Below are 18,144 nucleotides of genomic sequence, written 5' to 3'. Positions count from 1 at the left end.
AGACCATCATTTGAGAAGACACTTCCCTTGTTAAGTCTGAAAGGAGTGAAATGTCAGTCAATGCCTCTGACACATAAACCAGAGACCTAACGTATAAGAAGAGTTTTGCTCAATAAGCACATGCAGCAAAAAGGTTGACGTCTTGCAGCTGTCATATCAAAACCAGGATTCAGTCTCATTCTTGATTTTTGTAAATGTATTTCTCTTCCGATGAAAAGGAATGTCTTGCTTCTCACCTTCTGTTGTCAAATTATTATAATTATTACAAGGAGACTATACATGTTTGTGATACCCAAGGATATCAACATTCTGAGCAAACACTTTGTTGCCTCGAAAGGATGTTTGATTTAAGAGGAATGGCTTCGAAAAGTAAACATCTATAGAATAGAAGCTTTACTGTTTGTAGGGGCCACAATATGAAGACTCACACTCTCCATTGCACGGGGTTGGACTAGACGACCACTGGGTACCTTCCAACTCTATGATTCTAATTGCATACACCTAAAGGAGTTTTTGGGATGCAGGTGGCGCTGTGGTCTAAACCACTAAGCCTAGGGCTTGCTGATCGGAAGGTCAGTGGTTCAAATCCCCGTGATGGGATGAGCTCCCGTCGGGTTGTGAAGGTCCCTTATCTGAAACCTTGAAGCACAACTCCTAGCCAGTACAGCCAATGCCAGGTGAGGTGGACCACGAATCGGATTCTGTGCAAGTCAGCTTTGTAAAAAAAAAAAAACCCTAAGTCAGGACCAGGTCATCTTTCTCCACTTGAGAGCCCCATTCCTTCCAGGACCCACATGCCATTGATGGGAGAGGCAAACCTGAGCAGAGCAGCAAATGTGAATTTTGCCTTTTTACAACAGGCTGGTTTGTCCTCACTGACACATGCCTCTCAATCCTTCATCCAGCACCAGATTTAGGAATGGTGCAGGAAGTTGTCCTGCACAGAGTGATGAGCCAAGGGAGTGCAAGGGACGCAGGTGGCGCTGTGGTCTAAACCACAGAGCCGAGGGCTTGCCGATCAGAAGGTCGGCAGTTCAAATCCCCGTGATGGGGTGAGCTCCCGTTGCTTGTTCCCAGCTCCTGCCAACCTAGCAGTTTGAAAGCTTGCCAAACTTACTGAAATAATGTGTGAACTGAAACTCATCTAGCCTTCAATATTCACAATTCTCTGAATTTTGCAATGCAGCGCTCCAGCCCAGTGTGTGAAGAAAAAAAAGCATATGACAGGCTGAATCAGTGTGATTAAAAATGCATATGATAGTGAAAATAACATACAAAAATGCATTGCAGCAGGAAAAAGCTGCATTGCATTAATGTACGTATCAGCGAAAATTGCACTAAAAAAATGTGCATACTGGGAGAAATTCACATCAAAATGCTGGTGGATTTTCGTGAGGAATTAATAATAATAATAATAATAATAATAATAATAATAATAATAATTTATTATTTATACCCCACCCATCTGGCTGGGCTTCCCCAGCCACTCTGGGCAGCTTCCAACAAAATATTAAAATACAATAGTCCGTCAAACATTAAAAGCTTCCCTGAACAGGGCTGCCTTCAGATGTCTTCTAAAAGTCTGGTAGTTGTTTTTCTCTTTGACACCTGGTGGGAGGGCGTTCCACAGGGCGGGCACCACTACTGAGAAGGCCCTCTGCACAAATTGATGTGGAGATGTAGAGGATCATACTTACAAGATTGAAAAAGTGAAAAACTGAGAAAAACTGAAATGGAAGGATTAGCCCACCCCCTTCTTGGGGACTTAAGAAGGATCTGAGCAGACTGCAGCAGGAAACAGGCCAAAGTAGCAGGGTAAGTCTTACTACCTCTGCTACAAACCCCACATCACATTCGGGTGGCTGAGGTTGGAGCTTTGCAAAGGCTATCTGGTTAACCCCATCTCTGAGCTGAGCTTGGAGCCAGAGGTCTTCTGCTTTCATAGCTTGCTGTCTCAACCACTCTGCTGCAGATGCAACACAGTCACCCACAGCGTCTCACATGGCCTGGTGGGTGAAATATCACAACCCCCATCCTACTCCTTGGGGAACATAAAAGAGTCAGGTCCATTCATTCCTCAGATATTGTTCCTGCTGAGACTGAAAGTAAAATATAGTAATTAGAGTCACTATACAAGTAATTAGAATAGTGTCCTATTTCCCACAGATACTGAACGCTATGACTGCACACATGCTTAATAGGCAACTTTCTATTGTTGATAATTATGCTAATTAGAATCTAATGTTTTTCCCCCATATTTGATCCCACTCAGTGATTGCTAATGGTTCAAGTTTCAAAGTTTTGGTCATTTTTTGAGCTGCATACAAAATCAGTTGTTTTTTTCAAGTTACCACAAAGGGAAAATAATAATCCTCCCCCTTTTCTCAAACTCTTTCTTTCACAAACGTAGTTCAAGACATCAAGGTGTTTTGTTTTTTTTAGTATGGTGACCAGCAGGGTACCATTTAGAAAGGGAGGGGTGAATACCTGTACTTTGTTTTAGAATAGTGCGTTTATTCCCCAGGAACACCCTTACATTTGATTATTATTCAAAATTAAGAAAATTAAGGTGCAATCATAACAGAATTTCTAAAGAGCAGGGAACTTTGGGACAATACACTAGGGAGGGGGAGGTTGTGCCTATCAGTTCTGAACAGTGTTTATAAAGGCGTTTTGTTCAGAACCTGGCAACGTGAATAAGGTCCATAGAAACAAAAAAAAGCAGATTTTTGCATTTCAAAAATTGGCACCCAAATGGCAGCTGATCAGAACTGGAAAGGGGTCACTCTGGAGCTCTGCCGCTATCTAAATGTCAGGTACTGAGGAGTGCCAGAGAAGAACAGCACCTGAATGTATCGGGGGCTTTCCTACTGCACAAACCTTTTAATCCATCCCCATCCCACTTGAAAAATCCCCTCTTGATTTTTGATGCAGAAAACATTTGTAAAATGCACCCAACTCCTGGTTCAGCTAAACCTTAATAGATCATAAAACAAGTTGGTAATTAGATGTTTGTGGAAACAAAGTCCTAGTAGAAATAGTTATACAGAAGCCTTGTATCTTCCAGAAATGTCTGTTCCTGAATCTAAAAAAATGTAGTATATACACCGACAACTGGGAAACACTGGCCTGCAAGTGCTCCAGTTGGAGAACAGCCTTTACCAAAGGTGTCATGGACTTTGAAGATGCTTGAACTCAGGATGAAAGGAAGAAACGTGCTAAGAGAAAGGTACGCTTGGCAAACCCTCATCGTGATCAACTCCCGCCTGAAAACCTATGTCCCCACTGTGGAAGGACGTGTGGATCCAGAATTGGTCTCCACAGTCACTTACGGACTCACTGTTAAGACCGTGTTCATGGAAGACAATCTTAATCGGCTATGAGAAGAAGAAGAGTTTGGATTTGATATCCCACTTTATCACTACCCTAAGGAGTCTCAAAGCGGCTAACATTCTCCTTTCCCTTCCTCCCCCACAACAAACACTCTGTGAGGTGAGTGAGGCTGAGAGACTTCAGAGAAGTGTGACTGGCCCAAGGTCACCCAGCAGCTGCATGTGGAGGAGCAGAGAAGCGAACCCGGTTCACCAGATTACAAGACTACTGCTCTTATCCACTACACCAGAAGAAGAAGAAGAAGAAGAAGAAGAAGAAGAAGAAGAGGAGGAGGAGGAGGAGGAGGAGAGAAAGAGGAGAAAGAGGAGAAAGAGGAGAAAGAGGAGAGAAGGAGAAGGAGGAGAAGAAGAGAAGGAGAAGGAGGAGGAGGAGAAGAGAAGGAGAAGAAGAGGAGGAGGAGGAGGTGGTGGAGGAGAGGAGGAGGAGGAGGAGGAGAAGAAGAAGAAGAAGAGGAGGAGGAGGTTTCTGCCTTCATTTACATAGCCTTGGTTTTCAAAAGCATATGACCTCTGCTATTAGATTAAACACAAGTTTACTGTTACAGAAAGAAGAAGCTCCAGGTCCACCTGCAGCAGCACAACCAGACGTCTTCATCTGCCTTCAAATGCAGTTTTATAAACATATAAAGCAGTGGGGAAATTCTCCACCAGCGAGCTCAGACATCCCTCAAAGTGAAGTGCCATTTTCAGTTCACGCATCTTCTTTCTTGGGTCCCTTTGCTCCTCTGTCCACCTGACCCATCATCTTGTGCCCCTTTTTGGTCAACTCAAAACTGCCCGTCCTCAAATGGCCTTTCCGCACTGCCCCCTCCAAATTGCATTGCTCAAAGAATGACAGAGGCAGGGGACAGGAGCAAAACAAATGTCAAGAAGGCCCGTGGAGAACAATGGGACCTTATTTGAAGGTCTGTTGTTGGAGTAATGGTAGCTGTGAACATCAGAGGGATGACTGGACTCCATGGAAATAAATGCAGGGATTGATTGCAGCAGAGCCACCTGCACTGCTGCCGAGAAGGAGGGATGAGATGTCAGCAAGGTACCACTCTTCCTCCTGGAACACTACAGAAACACAGGTGGCAGGAGATCAGGTGACCACAGCCACACACCGCAACAACCATTGCTACTGGATGTGTTAATGGGATGAAAACCTGATGAGATATCGATTGCCCACTTGAATAGCTTGGCACAGCAAATGGACAGAAGGCCGTCTGGAAATTTTCCTTACAGCTTATTGCACTGTTTCTGTAGGTAGAAAGAGGGTGGTGCTGGGGAGAATCTCACCGTGTCTTGTTAAATACTTAATAAATAAGAGAGGACTTTGGACATCAAGGGGGAAATGAGAAAGTTGGCTTGCTTGCACTTGCTTTGACGATTCTCATATGCTGCATGTATTCGATGAATCCTTTGCGAATTCCTCTTTCTTCTTAGTCTACAGTATATTATTATTAGAATTTATATACCACCCTATAAGCGGAGGTCTCAGGGTGGTTCACAGAACAAAATCATCATATAAACCACAATATATAAAATCAAAATAAAAACAACAACCCAATAACACCCCCCCCCCCGAAAAGAGTCACATTTTAAAAGGGCATAGGCTGTCAATCAGATCAGCCAAAGGCCTGGTTAAAAAGGATTTTGCCTGGCGCCTAAAGGTGCATAATGAAGTTGTCTCTATGGTGAGACAGGAAGGCCCAAGGTTTCAATTCCAGTTGTGAGATTAGGTCTGTACCCAAAGAGCTGAAGAGATTCGGGGTGAGTGTATGTGTGTGATGCCAAAGGCTAAAAGAAATGCACAAAGGCAGCTTAAAGAAAGGTAATGCTGATTTCTCCCACGTACACACAGTGAGGCTTTTGCTGTCTAATAGCATCAAGGAACAATCCCCAGTACCAGTGGCGTAGCGTGGGTTGTCAGCACCCGGGGCAAGGCAAGTAATTTGCGCCCCCTAACCCGTGGATTTTAGTAGGGGCAGAGAGCTGCGAGTGTGAGCGCCCCCCCAGATGTTGCGCCCAGAGCGGCCGTCCCCACACTGCATCCCCCACGCTACGCCACTGCCCAGTACCAAAAAAAAAAAAAAAAAAGGAAAAGTCTACAAGGTGACACACCACATTCAATCTCTTGTGCACAAGCACACAATTGCCACAGACAGACCACAGGTGTGCACACACAATTCACATTCTCTTTGCCCAAGTTTATCTTTCTCTCTCTCACAAATGGGAATCCACAGGATTTTTTGGGGGGGGGGGGCAGTCCAAGGAAGAGGAGAGTAAAACATTGGAAGGTCAGAGCAAGTTGTTTTCTCACACAAAAAGAGAGAAGAATGGTAGAGAAGTTTACTTGGAAAAAAAGGAAGAAAGCAAGCTGGGAATCTGGGGCTTGTGGTTCATCCCAGAGGCACTAAAGAACGTTTCACAGCCACCAACTGTCAACCATAAAACACCCAGTGTCACTTAAGTTAACGTCGCTCAAAGAAACCAAAGCAGCTTAGGCAGAGTGATCACAGCGACTCTTCCCAGCAGGTCTTGCCCAAATGTGGCAGGTTCCTGCCTTCCCCCAGTTCTCTAAGTCTCCTTCCTTCCCCAGGTGCGTCCCAAGCAATCTAAGACTTATTTGCCTTGCCTGCCTCTGCTTTTTGTGTTCTGGGAGACTGGGGAGGGGAGCTGGTCACAGCAGGAGGGGAAGACTCCCTGGCTTCTTCAGCAGCATGCCTGATCTCTGCAGCCTCTGCTTCTGCCTCTGATATTGTAGTGCTCTCTGACACAGGCTCTTCCTGCTCACTAACACTGATTACCTCTTCAGCTGCCGACACCTCCTCCTCCCTGGTTTCTCCCCCTGACCACTCATCATCCCCACCACCACCACTCTCCTGGCTCTGAGCTATCTTCCCCTAGGGTGGTGCCTCCCAGCCAGTCCATGACACCAACCACGTCACCCATGGGCGCCAGGCTGGCAGCCAGTGGAGTCAATTATTATCTAGACATTTAACGATGGGATGCATTTATCCCTGTATTGCTTTTACGATGCAGTTTGTATTTTTATGAATGTTTAAAAGTGCTGTTTCTCATAGTTAAAAGCGTCCATCTGAGTTAATTTCCCACCAGTGAAAATTCCTTTGAAAAAGCACTGGGACTGAAACAGGCTGTGCAAAAACAGCAGAGGAACAAACAAGCAGGGCCAGATTAACCTGCATGCCAAAAATATTATAGATCAGGAAACAGTAGCAAAACAGGTATCATTAAGATACCTATCATTAAGCTAGTACAACCTTAAGTAAAGGTAAAGGGACCCCTGACCATTAGGTACAGCCGTGGCCAACTCTGGGGTTGTGGCGCTCATCTCGCTTTATTGGCCGAGGGAGCCGGCGTACAGCTTCCGGGTCATGTGGCCAGCATGACTAAGCCGCTTCTGGCGAACCAGAGCAGCGCACAGAAACGCCATTTACCTTCCCACTGGAGCAGTACCTATTTATCTACTTGCGCTTTGTCTCATTGCCTTAACCTCTGGAGTACACCAAGGAGCCAAGCAGGTGCCACAAAGCAGCAGAGGGCACTCAGGAGTGATCATATCAATGGCTCAGGCCATTCGGATGTTCCAGAGGTCAGCCAGGGCTTTAACAGGAGGTCCCGTCAGAGCAGCCAGAAAATCCCCCAGAATTGTCTGGAAACTCATCAGCCTCCACGGGCAGAGCATCCTAATCGGTCCCATGTCTCTTCAGAGGGGAAAGCCTAGATCTCAACAGAAAGTGATCTGTTCATTACAAGGGACTGATGTCAACATCCCCTACTTTCAGATCACCTTCTTCCTGCCCAGTTGAGAAAACATGGTTCAGAGTGTGACCTGCCACATGCGTTGGGCCAATCACCTGTTGAGACAGTCTCATGGTCATCATGGCAGCCATGAAGTCCAGAGTTAGTCACCACAGTATGAATGTTGAGGTCCCCCAGAACCAACAATCTGAGTCTTCAACACCGCCCTGAGACCAGCTCTGCAGGCAGGAAGACTGTCAGCAACAAGGCAGGCGGTAAACCAGTTGAATCAACCGTCCCCATATCCCAGTGCTAGGAACACACATCTTTCATAATACAAGTGTTGGATTAGTGACCAAACCCACAGATGTGGATTGTAATGGCCTGGGATTCAGACTCGGAGGCTGAACCTGAGGAATCCCAGCCTTCACAGGAGTCCCTGCCTCCAGAACCAGCTGAGCCGGGCTGGGGCCTGAGCCTGAAGGGCCCTCACCTGTGCTGGATCCTCAGGTGCAGGCACCAGCTGAGTCTTCTCTGGCTCCTGAGGTGATGGAGGACCCATTGCCTGCAGGTGCTCCACTCTCAGCCCCGTCATGGGAAGCTGAGGTTGCCTCTAGGTCCAGTAACCCTCCAGCCTCTCCTGAGCTGCGGAGGCTCAGGGCAGAGAGGCAGAGGGAGCTAAGTTCCCGCAGGAGGAGTGCTCGCCTCCAGGCCAGGAGAGGCGAGTCACCTGTGGACCGGGGCCACCCTATGCCTTGGAGCAGATAAAAGTCAGCCAGCCCCAGGTTGCGGGAGCAACTTCGTTGGTAGCCTTTTCCTGCTTGCACCCTGTCCTGCTCTTCTGCCAGAGTTCCTGACCTCACCCGACTCCCTGCCCTGGACCCAGCTTAAGCCTTGACGGACAGCCTCCATACCGCACCCTCGACCTCAGACTGGACTCGGACCTCGCCACATGGTTAACCCTCGGGACCAGCACACAGATGCATACATCAGGGCACGGAGTGCCAGACATCTCAGAACAGGACCTCCAGCAGACAGCATGTTGGCACCAACATCACAGTATAGCATCTCTGCAGAAGGAGTTGCTGAGAGCATCGTGCTGTGCAGAAGGAGCTTTGCAAGTCCCCCTCCTCAAGTGGCCAAGAAGCCAGTGCTGCTTCCTTTGACTTTTTACAATTCCTGCCATTTGCTCTGAGCAACCAGCCTTCTGGGTTCCAACTCTTTCCTCTCTAGTAGCCCTGGAATCAAGATTACTTGCTTGCCTCTGGCTCATCTGTTCCTCCACAGCAGTAGCAGCTGCTTCAAGACTCTGACCTTTAGTCTCTGCTATTTCCTTCTGGGCGTCACCTGGCTGGTGACTGGTTGCATCTTGACCGTGAGACTCTGATTCTGTCACAGCTCAGGAAGGCAATTCTCAATAGATTCAGATGTCCTTGGCCGCAGGCATGCAACTGTATTAGAATTTTGTGTGCTGAAAAGACGGCCGTGGGTGGGTGGGTGCTGAGTTCGGAAAGTTTGACAGCAACTAATAAACAACACAGCACAGACTCTCTAATACAGAAAAGCTGCCATCTGGCCCTGAATGCATCCTCAATATTGAGCATTATTTCACCACAATCAAACTAGATAGGCACCTCTTAATGCAATTACATAAGCTTGGTAAAATTCAGCTTAGTTCCTTCCCTACCAAAGTGAAAGTTAAAACAAGCAAAAGTATTGCATTGTAACATGAGTCATCCCTCTAAATTACAATTTCTTTGTTATTATATTCTTACATTTCTATTCCCCCGTTCTTGTACAATGGGACCCAAGATGGTGTTCATATGGTTCCTGGGCAGACGCCCATCCAGACCCTGACCACACTCAGACCTGCTTAGCTTCAGTAAAGTGGTGTCCTCATGTGCCTTCAGACCCATGCCCTGGAACTAGGACTGTCTATGCTGGTGGTGGGATTCACCCGCTCCCTTTCCCTTTCAACACAGTTAATTGCCTGCTGCTTCAGTAACTTTCCGTAATTCAAAGTTAGGGGGCTGGAGGAGCACGGCTTGGTTACCCTGGCTGACCTATCACGGGCAGTATCTCCATAGCAACATCCTGTTGTTTTCTGAAGGTACTGAAGCTAGAGGGACCAACAATACTCGCATACTGAAGCGAAGGACAAAACATCTCCTCCTCCTCCTCCAGATGCAGCCAGGCAGACAGGTGAGGAAAAGGGGAGCGGAGAGAACTGCTATCAGTAGTAGAAGAATATACACACACAAACATACTCACACACACAATACAGTTAGAAGCCATCGATATATGATGAACATGTCAAAACATAATGCAGCCGTACGATGAGTCAGAACATTGGTCCTTCTACCCCAGTATTGTCTATTGTGACTAATAGCAGCTCTCAATTTCACAACCATGAGCTTTCGAACGAAGGCATGAGAATGCACAAACAGAACCCCTTTGTTTTTCTTGAAATAAAAACAGCTTGGGAAGAGGTCATTTTTGAAGCTGAGAACCACCCTGTGGTGGTTAGTTGGCTTGAGGGTTGATTTATTTATTTTACTTCATTTATTTCATTTTGTATCCCACCTTTCCTTCTCAAGTAGCTGAAATTGGTGTGCCTGGTTCTCCCACTCCTCACTTAACCCCCACAACAACCCTGTGAGGTAGGTTAGGTTGAGAGGCAGTGACTGATCCGAGGTCCCCCAGTGAGTTTCATAGCCAAGTGGGATTCAAACCCTGGCCTCTCAGGTCCAGGTCAGACCCTCTAGCCACTACAACACACTGGCACAGAAGAATGGTGGGCAGAGAAAACATGAAACAAATCTCCTCCCTTCCCTATTCCAGATGTTCGCCACCTGGAGCTGCTTTTGCTTTAAGATGCCATTATCACACACACACTGACATCCTCCCAAGCAAAATCTATCAGCTGAATTCAGATTGACACCTTCAGAACTGAGCAGCAGCAGATTTCACTAGAGAATGAGAACTGTACCAGGTTGGTAGTAGAGGACATTTTCTTCCTGCTTCCGGAGGGAGGAAGCAGAAGACCTGCCCTCTACCCTGCAAGTTCAAAATATATGTCACAAGACTCTATCCCATCCACCATAACACAGCCTCCAGGAACGTAGAGAAGAACTTACCCACTCAGGACCACAATGAAATCCATGACATTCCATCCATTCCGTAAGTAGGAGCCCTTGTGGAAAACGAACCCCAAAGCGACTATTTTAATGCCAGCTTCAAAGCAAAAGATCCCAATGAAATAAGGTTCTGTCTTCTCCTACAGGAAGGGAACAAATTAGCAGGTCAGAGAAGGAAATCGACAAGTATTATACCCTGCCTACATGTTGGAAAATATCTGGTTGCTTCTTGATGCCAGACCCTCGGTAGGCTTACTCAGAAACAAGCCCCACTGAGCTTAATACATCTTACTGCTCAATGCTTACTTCACAATCTCAGGGACAATGTTTGCTGTCCCGTTAAATCAAATCTAACTAGCCCCACTGATTTTGCAGGGCTTTCCACATTCCAGGTCCAGAGAATTGCACCCCAGTGCTAGGACCAAATGTTTCAAGCATTAAGCCTGACGCACTTTCCCCCCAAAATGGAAGCTCTCCCAGTAGCCTGCCCTGGCTCCCCAAAGATGATAAGTTTGGAAAAGTGGGACTAGGCAATGGAGAGCAAGGTTCACCACACCTCTTTTTAACTAGGTCTAACTTCTGAGGGTGTCTGGGCCTGGTTCAAAAAGAGAGGGGGCTAGTGAACTGGAGGAGTTTGTTCCTTAGCAACCTCCCAGTTCCAGCTGTTGCTGCTGTCACAGCTGAAGACCCCTGAAGCTGCTTGAAAGGAACTCTTTTAAGTGGAAACTCTAAACAAGAGAAAAACCAGGCAAACAGTCAAACTCAAATATGGGAATAGTTCTTTCTAAGCCGCCTACGGGTCAGTTCTCAGTGAACTGGTTATCTACGTACATGCAATATGTCCTTCCAGGAAGAGATGTTCAACCAACAGCTCAGGGTTCATGAGTCTTTCGTTATAAAGGCATGAATATTGACATGTGAGAAGATCCCACTGACCTGTGGACTTATGTGCTTCATTGGGGCTATGTCGCAGAGTGCCTCCTCTGCATCCATCTGCATACAAGTTTCCCCTTAAACATGCAGTTGGTACTACCAGTCTGGGATCAGAGCCAACTCCTAGGGGCTGAGGTCCCTTCAGCCTCCTCAAAAACATATTAGAAGGGGTCAGGTGCCCCAAAGTTGATGGGCATTGCCATTCAAATGGTGGGTGGGTGCCACTTCTTGTGATTTATTATGTGGGGTGACTTACTTGCCCTCACCCCCATATTTTATTCAGGTTGGTACTCCTGCAACCTGGGAACTAGGAGTGAAACTTTATTTCACAAGCTCCTGTGCTACTCTGATGGCATTTCTGCATGCGTACTAATAGATTTTGAAGCATGGCATGTTTCAGCTGAACACCTGCAGTATTATACCCCGGAACCCAATCTTATTATTATTATTTTTTAGTTCTTTCTATGCTTCTAGGAATATATGGAACTCCCTTCCCTGTCTTCTCATTCTGACAACAATTTTTTTCTAATTTATTGTTAGATTCACTCTAAATACTTTACCTGAGTAGAAACCTTCAAACTCACCTCAAATTTCAAATTTCTTTGAAAGTTGAGGTGTAATTCAAAAGCAACGCTACTCACCTCCACATTCTTCAACTCCTCGCACCCTCAAAGCTCCCAGGGTATTTAAATAAATGAAACACTGTTCTAGTGACCCAGAAGTTTTGCACATGTGCTACCATTTTCTGGTGCCTCATAGCCAACAATGTGGCAAGTTAGCCCTGGACTAAATCACAGCCGGGATAACAATTGTCTATCAAGTTTGCATCTCACCCAGAGAATGGCAGTTACTGGGCATCTGCTAAATTAAGTAAATAAATAAATATAATAAGAGTGCCTTTTGTTGATTAGGTGCCCTGGGCTAATGTTCTGTCCATTCAATGCAGAGACTAGAGCTGGAAACAACAAATGTCCTTGATCTATAGAAACACCAGTCCCAGCCCTTGTCGAAAGACTGAGGAGCTATTTCTGAACCATTATAACACTGAAGCCCTGAGGTACATCCCATTAGGTTTTCCTGTTGGGTATCAGAGTTTCCTTTGGCACTCAAGATACCCATCACCCTTGAGACTGAAGGTTTACAGTGGTAAAACCTACTTGAATCTACATCCAAGAGATGAAGTGGTGGAATCCATAAGAACCAACCCCCACTCCCCCCAAAGTCAACTTACTAATCTCCGAGACATAGGTGTCTTGTCGTCTTCAGGAAGGTGCTGTTCCAGGGCCAGAACGATGCAGTTTGCAATGATGGTTGCCAGAATCATGTATTCAAAAGGAGTGCATGAAAGGGTTAAGGAATACACAGAGAAAAAACAGAAGCATGACAAGATTCTAGCTTCACTGCCTTCCTTTCTCAATCACTGGGCCAACCCTTCTGTCACTATATCCATGGCTGTTCAATGAACCTTCGCAAATCTCACATACAATAGGAAGTTAAGCCTTCAATTTTTGCGGGCAGGACCATGAAGCATTCTGATAAGGCTATTTGGAAGCGACAGGAGTGAAGGAGGAAAGAGCCAAGTATATTGACAGTTGTCTCTCTCTCTCTACTGATACGAGTTCCTTGTTATTAACAAGCAACCTCAGCAGTTTCAAGTTCTGCTGGAAAGCCAGTGTCGTCCAGCAGGAAAAAGTGGAAGCACCCAGGTTCAAATCCTTAAAGGTAAAGTTAAGGGACCCCTGACCATTAGGTCCAGTCGTGACTGACTCTGGGGTTGCGGTGCTCATCTCGCTTTATTGGCCGAGGGAGCCGGCGTACAGCTGGTCATGTGGCCAGCATGACTAAGCCGCTTCTGGCGAACCAGAGCAGTGCACGGAAACGCCGTTTACCTTCCCGCTGGAGCGGTACCTATTTATCTACTTGCATTTTGACATGCTTTCGAACTGCTAGGTTGGCAGGAGCTGGGATTGAGCAACGGGAGCTCACCCCATTGAAGGGATTCGAACCGCCGACCTTCTGATCGGCAAGTCCTAGGCTTTGTGGTTTAACCCACAGCGCCACCCGTGTCCTGTGTTCAAATCCTTACTCAGCCCCAAAGTTCACAGAATTGTTGTGAGGATAAAATAGGATAATTCCAAGCATTCGGTCTGGAAATCCTTGGAGGAAGGGTGGAATAAAACATGAGGGAATGAGTTTTAGCAAAGATCTAGACTGCATTTTAAAAAGATTTTTCTTCAGAAAAGGTGTATAATAATCTCCTATTGTGGTGGCCCCAGGGCAACTGCATCAATCTCTCTAAGCCATTTTGTGACATAAAAAGCAGCGAGTCAGACCTGGCTCATTGCCATCTGAAGAACAGCACCAGTCTGCATCCCATGCTGATGCCATGCAAGAGGGTGGTGGGGTTTTTTTGCATTAAACTAAGTGCTCCAACATGGGCAACTGAAAAGACTAATCTGTCACCTTCTGCTCTTGGCAGCTCAATTGTTGCTTGGGGGTGGGCAGGAAGGGAAGTTGTCTCTGTGAAAAGTGCTTTAGAAAGCTGCAAAATATGATTATTATTGTTGCTGTTATTAATATTACCTGCTGCAGAGTTCCACTCCTGACTGGCTGCGTAGGAGGAGATTGACTTTAAAGTGGCTTTAAAGAGTTGTCAAGGTCATTGATGCAAGGATGAACCAATTTCTCAAACAATTAATGCTTCAAGTCCAAAGGGGCAGCTTCTGACCTCCTCCAAACCTTCCGCTCCTTCCGTAAGTCTGCATTAGGGCTCATTCCCCGTCCACCCCAAGTCCAATCTTGCTCATATTTTAATTTCCACCCCTCTTCTTGTAACACGGTCAACACAGCACTTCAACAATCTTCAAGACTATGCCAGTTCAGATTTGTTTCCTGTACTGGGCATTCCCTGTTGGCACTCATTCAGTACAATGGCAGACATGTACAGCAGACATGGCATGTTCACGGCAGTACAGGTGTCTGGATACACACCAGCAAAACATTAGGAGAGAGGGAGAGAGAAGGCGCACTCAGCACCAAGGGGACCATGTGTGAGGTGCTCAGCACCATGGCCATCTCAAAGGACCACACTGGAGCCCTCAGCAGCCATACTCACATCTGAAGCCAGGGAATGTGTTCTCCTCCAGCCTAGGGTCACCAAGAATAGAATAGAATTTATTATTATTTATACCCCGCCCATCTGGCTGGGTTTCCCCAGCCACTCGGGCTGCTTCAAACAAAGTATTAAAATACAGTGGTCTGTTAAACATTAAAAGCTTCCCTAAAGAGGGCTGCCTTCAGATGTCTTCTAAAAGTCTGGTAGTTGTTCTTCTCTTTGACATCTGGTGGGAGGGCGTTCCACAGGGCGGGTGCCACTACCAAGAAGGCCCTCTGCCTGGTTCCCTGTAACTCGGCTTCTCGCAGTGAGGGACCGCCAGAAGGCCCTCGGTGCTGGACCTCAGTGTCCGGGCAGAACAATGGGGGTGGACACGTTCCTTCAGGTATACTGGACCGAGGCCGTTTAGGGCTTTAAAGGTCAGCACCAACACTTTGAATTGTGCTCGGAAACGTACTGGGACCCAACGTAGGTCTTTCAAGACTGGTGTTATGTGGTCTCGGTGGCCACTCCCAGTCACCAGTCTAGCTGCTGCATTCTGGATTAGTTGTAGTTTCCGGGTCACCTTCAAAGGTAGCCCCACATAGAGTGCATTGCACCAAGGCAATTTGCAAGAGCTGGAGAGGGCATTTGGGAACTGAAGTGTAGCAGGCAGAAAGTACTGCTTTATTGACCAGGCAGCCAAAGACAGAAGGCAAAGCCACTGCTATTCATACAAGTTCTGGTCAATCCAGAGGTCTCATGTGGCCATGGACTGGTTGGATACAGAGGAATGGTGGAAGGAACAGCTGGGGAAACACCAAGGGAAGAAGGCACAGAACCCGTGGTGGTGATGGCACTGTTAGAATTCTTGATCTTTGATTGTAGTCATGGCATTTTTGTCTTTCACATGACGGTGTATGTTTTGACTCCACAGAGTGGGAAGTGACGGAGACAGGATGTTTGTGTTACTGTGTTCCGTGAAGTGGGACTATTGTCCGTTGTTCTTTTTCTCTTTACTGTCGGATGCTAGAGAGAGAGGGAGCCATGTTGCAGTGCTCCGTGTGTGTTTATATGTAAATAAAGTAGATTAGCCAAAATGCTGAGCTGATGAGGTCTGTCACGCAAGGTGCGGAAACTCTGTGGATCTCTAAGTGTGCTGGTGTCGGTTGGCATCAGTCGCTGTGATGTTCAGGCAGAAGAAAGCTGATGAAGCTCCCAAAAGATTGACCAGGAGGGAGGGAATATGCCAGATGGGCATGTGTCTCTGCCAGGGTCCTACTCGAGTGTAGGCTGAACTCCTGACAGGCACAACAATGGGTAGTCAGATAGAGAAGAGGGAGAAGACTGGGAAGAGCAGGTGTTGGAAGCTGAAGTGGTAACAGGGCTTAGTGAGTTGGGAGAGACTGGCAGAGAGAAGTTAAGAAATAGAAGGAGGAGAATGGGATGAGGGAGGTTGAGAGGCAGAGAAGGAGGGCAAGGTTGCAATCTACACCTCTCAGCCATATGGAAGAGCACTGAGCCAAAAAATCAAGCATTTAAAAAATTTGTGACTCCCAGATTGATAATTGCCAGAAGTCCTGCCTCAACATTAATTGAGGCTTACCGAAAAAGGTCCACCCCAATTACTGCTTTTAAAATCCTACCTTCCAAAACTGCTTTAAAAAAAGGTTGTTGAGGCTTCTGGTTACACCCCCACCTCCCTGCTACTACAGGTGCAAATCACAGAAGGTAGATGGATTTGACGGTCAGTCTACTACAAACTTCTGATTTCGGACCGCGTAAAAATCAACATATAATTATTCTTTCACTAAAATTTTGGGAAGGGGAAATGTTGACTTCCTAATTATTAAAAGCAGATAGAAGCACAGGGCCCAGATCCCTTGAATCCTAGCACCAGCATTTAAGAAGTCCAACATATGAAGGAATAATTCTCACTGGCTATGTCTGGCTGATTGCCCAGCAGAATGAATACAGCAAGCCTGCAACTTGCGTGCATTTAACTTGTGTGCATTCAATTCGAATAAAAAAGAAAAAGGGAGCAGGAAAAATGGCTTTGGCGATCCCACCTACCATTGAACCCAGTGTCGTTTGACTATAAACGATTTTGGCTTTAGGCGTGATGCATGGAACGTAATTCCCACGTAAATTGAGAGCGTACTGTACTGCACACCCATAAATCAATCAAACCAGAAAAATCCCCCTAATCCTCCATTACCTTCAAAAACTCTTGGCAATCAAAACACTATTGTCATGAATTTATAAGTAACAATCGGACACAGCTAGATTAGGATTACTTCCTCCTGCGAAACAACCCCCCCCCCCAAAAAAAAAAAATCCACACACCTGGTGATGGGAAGCAGAAGAATAGAATCTTAGTCACAATATAATTTGGGGGCAGAGAATCATGAGGCTTCAGAAACAATGGGAAACCAAGAAAGCTAAATCCCCTCTTCTTGCTAGAGAGGCAGGTCCTCAGTGCCTCTGTGCACCAGAAGCAAAATAAGTCTGTGACTCAATTGCTGAAGAGACAGGACTTATGAACCCTGCCAACAACCTCCAGCTGGTGACAAATAGGACCTGTTGCACTCGCTTGTTCCAATTGCCTTTTTTTTTTTTTTTTTTTTGTGGCTTTCAAAACTATTGACTGTGAAGTGCTGGTGACACAAGGGGAAATTTGGCAGGCTTTTGTGGGACCACATCAAATCACCTATTTGATGGCAGATGTTTGCCACCATCCTAAGCTGCATGGAACCCTGGATGTAAATACCAAAGTAATGTTTTATTTGAATGGCCCCCCAAACTACCATTAAGGCAGGCATAGGCAATCTCAGTTGTCCAGATGTTTTGGGACTACAACTCCCATCATCCCTAGCTAACAGGACCAGTGGTCAGGGATGATGGGAATTGTAGTCTCAAAACATCTGGAGGGCTGAGTTTCCCTATGCCTGATCTAAGGCTGCTACCACACACTCACACACAGTATATTTGTTCTTTTGCAAGATAGATGGATAGATAGATTATGGATAGACAGATGATAGATTAGATAGATAGATAGATAGATAGATAGATAGATAGATAGATAGAGATAGAGATAGATAGATAGAGATAGAGATAGATAGATAGAGAGAGAGATGATATAGATAGATGATGATAGATAGATATAGAGATAGATAGAGATAGATAGATACATAATAGATAGATGATAGATAGATAGATGATAGATAGATAGATGATAGATAGATAGATAGATAGATAGATGATAGATGATAGATAGATAGATAGATAGATAGATAGATAGATAGATAGATAGACAGATGATAGATAGACAGACTGGCAGCCCTTGTTCTCTGGCTGATACATGGTACCAGAGCATTATTAAGACACTACAATCTTTAAACTTGTCCTGCAGCAGGCTTCCTCAACCTCGGCCCTCCATGTTTTTTGAGACTACAATTCCCATCATCCCTGACCACTGGTCCTGCTAGCTAGGGATCATGGGGGTTGTGGGCCAAAAACATCTGGAGGGCCGAGGTTGAGGAAGCCTGTCCTACAGGAAATTCCAGAAACTGGTGGTCTGGAATGGGGTTGGTGATCTCCATGAGAAAACCCTTTGCACTTCACCAAACTACAATTCCTGGGATTCTTGGGGAAGCCATGCCAGTGAAAGTGAACGAAGCCAATACAGTGGTACTTCAGTTTAAGTACTTAATTCATTCTGAAGGTCCATTCTTAACCTGAAACTGTTCTTAACCTGAGGTACCACTTTAGCTAATGGGGCCTCCCGCTGCTGCCACGCCACCGCCGCGTGATTTCTGTTCTCATCCTGAAACAAAGTTCT

At 46.0% G+C, this 18,144-nt stretch overlaps 1 protein-coding gene across 2 annotated transcripts in view; it reads right to left on the bottom strand.

Moving 5' to 3' along the window:
• CACNA1E (calcium voltage-gated channel subunit alpha1 E) overlaps positions 1 to 18,144 on the bottom strand; it is a 444,647-nt gene that overhangs the window by 258,389 nt on the left and 168,114 nt on the right. For both annotated transcript variants that reach the window (XM_083445434.1, XM_083445435.1), the window contains exons 4-5: positions 12,441 to 12,547; positions 10,277 to 10,416 (exon numbers count right to left, since the gene is read on the bottom strand). In XM_083445434.1, coding sequence (XP_083301560.1) covers positions 10,277 to 10,416; positions 12,441 to 12,547 — 247 coding nt within the window. The remainder of the gene's footprint in view (positions 1 to 10,276; positions 10,417 to 12,440; positions 12,548 to 18,144) is intronic.

This window comes from Podarcis tiliguerta (genome assembly GCF_965153285.1).
Source record: "Podarcis tiliguerta genome assembly, chromosome: 6".
NCBI lineage: Eukaryota > Metazoa > Chordata > Lepidosauria > Squamata > Lacertidae > Podarcis > Podarcis tiliguerta.
Note: the sequence above shows the minus strand (reverse complement) of the source record. Positions and strands in the feature narration are given on the sequence as shown.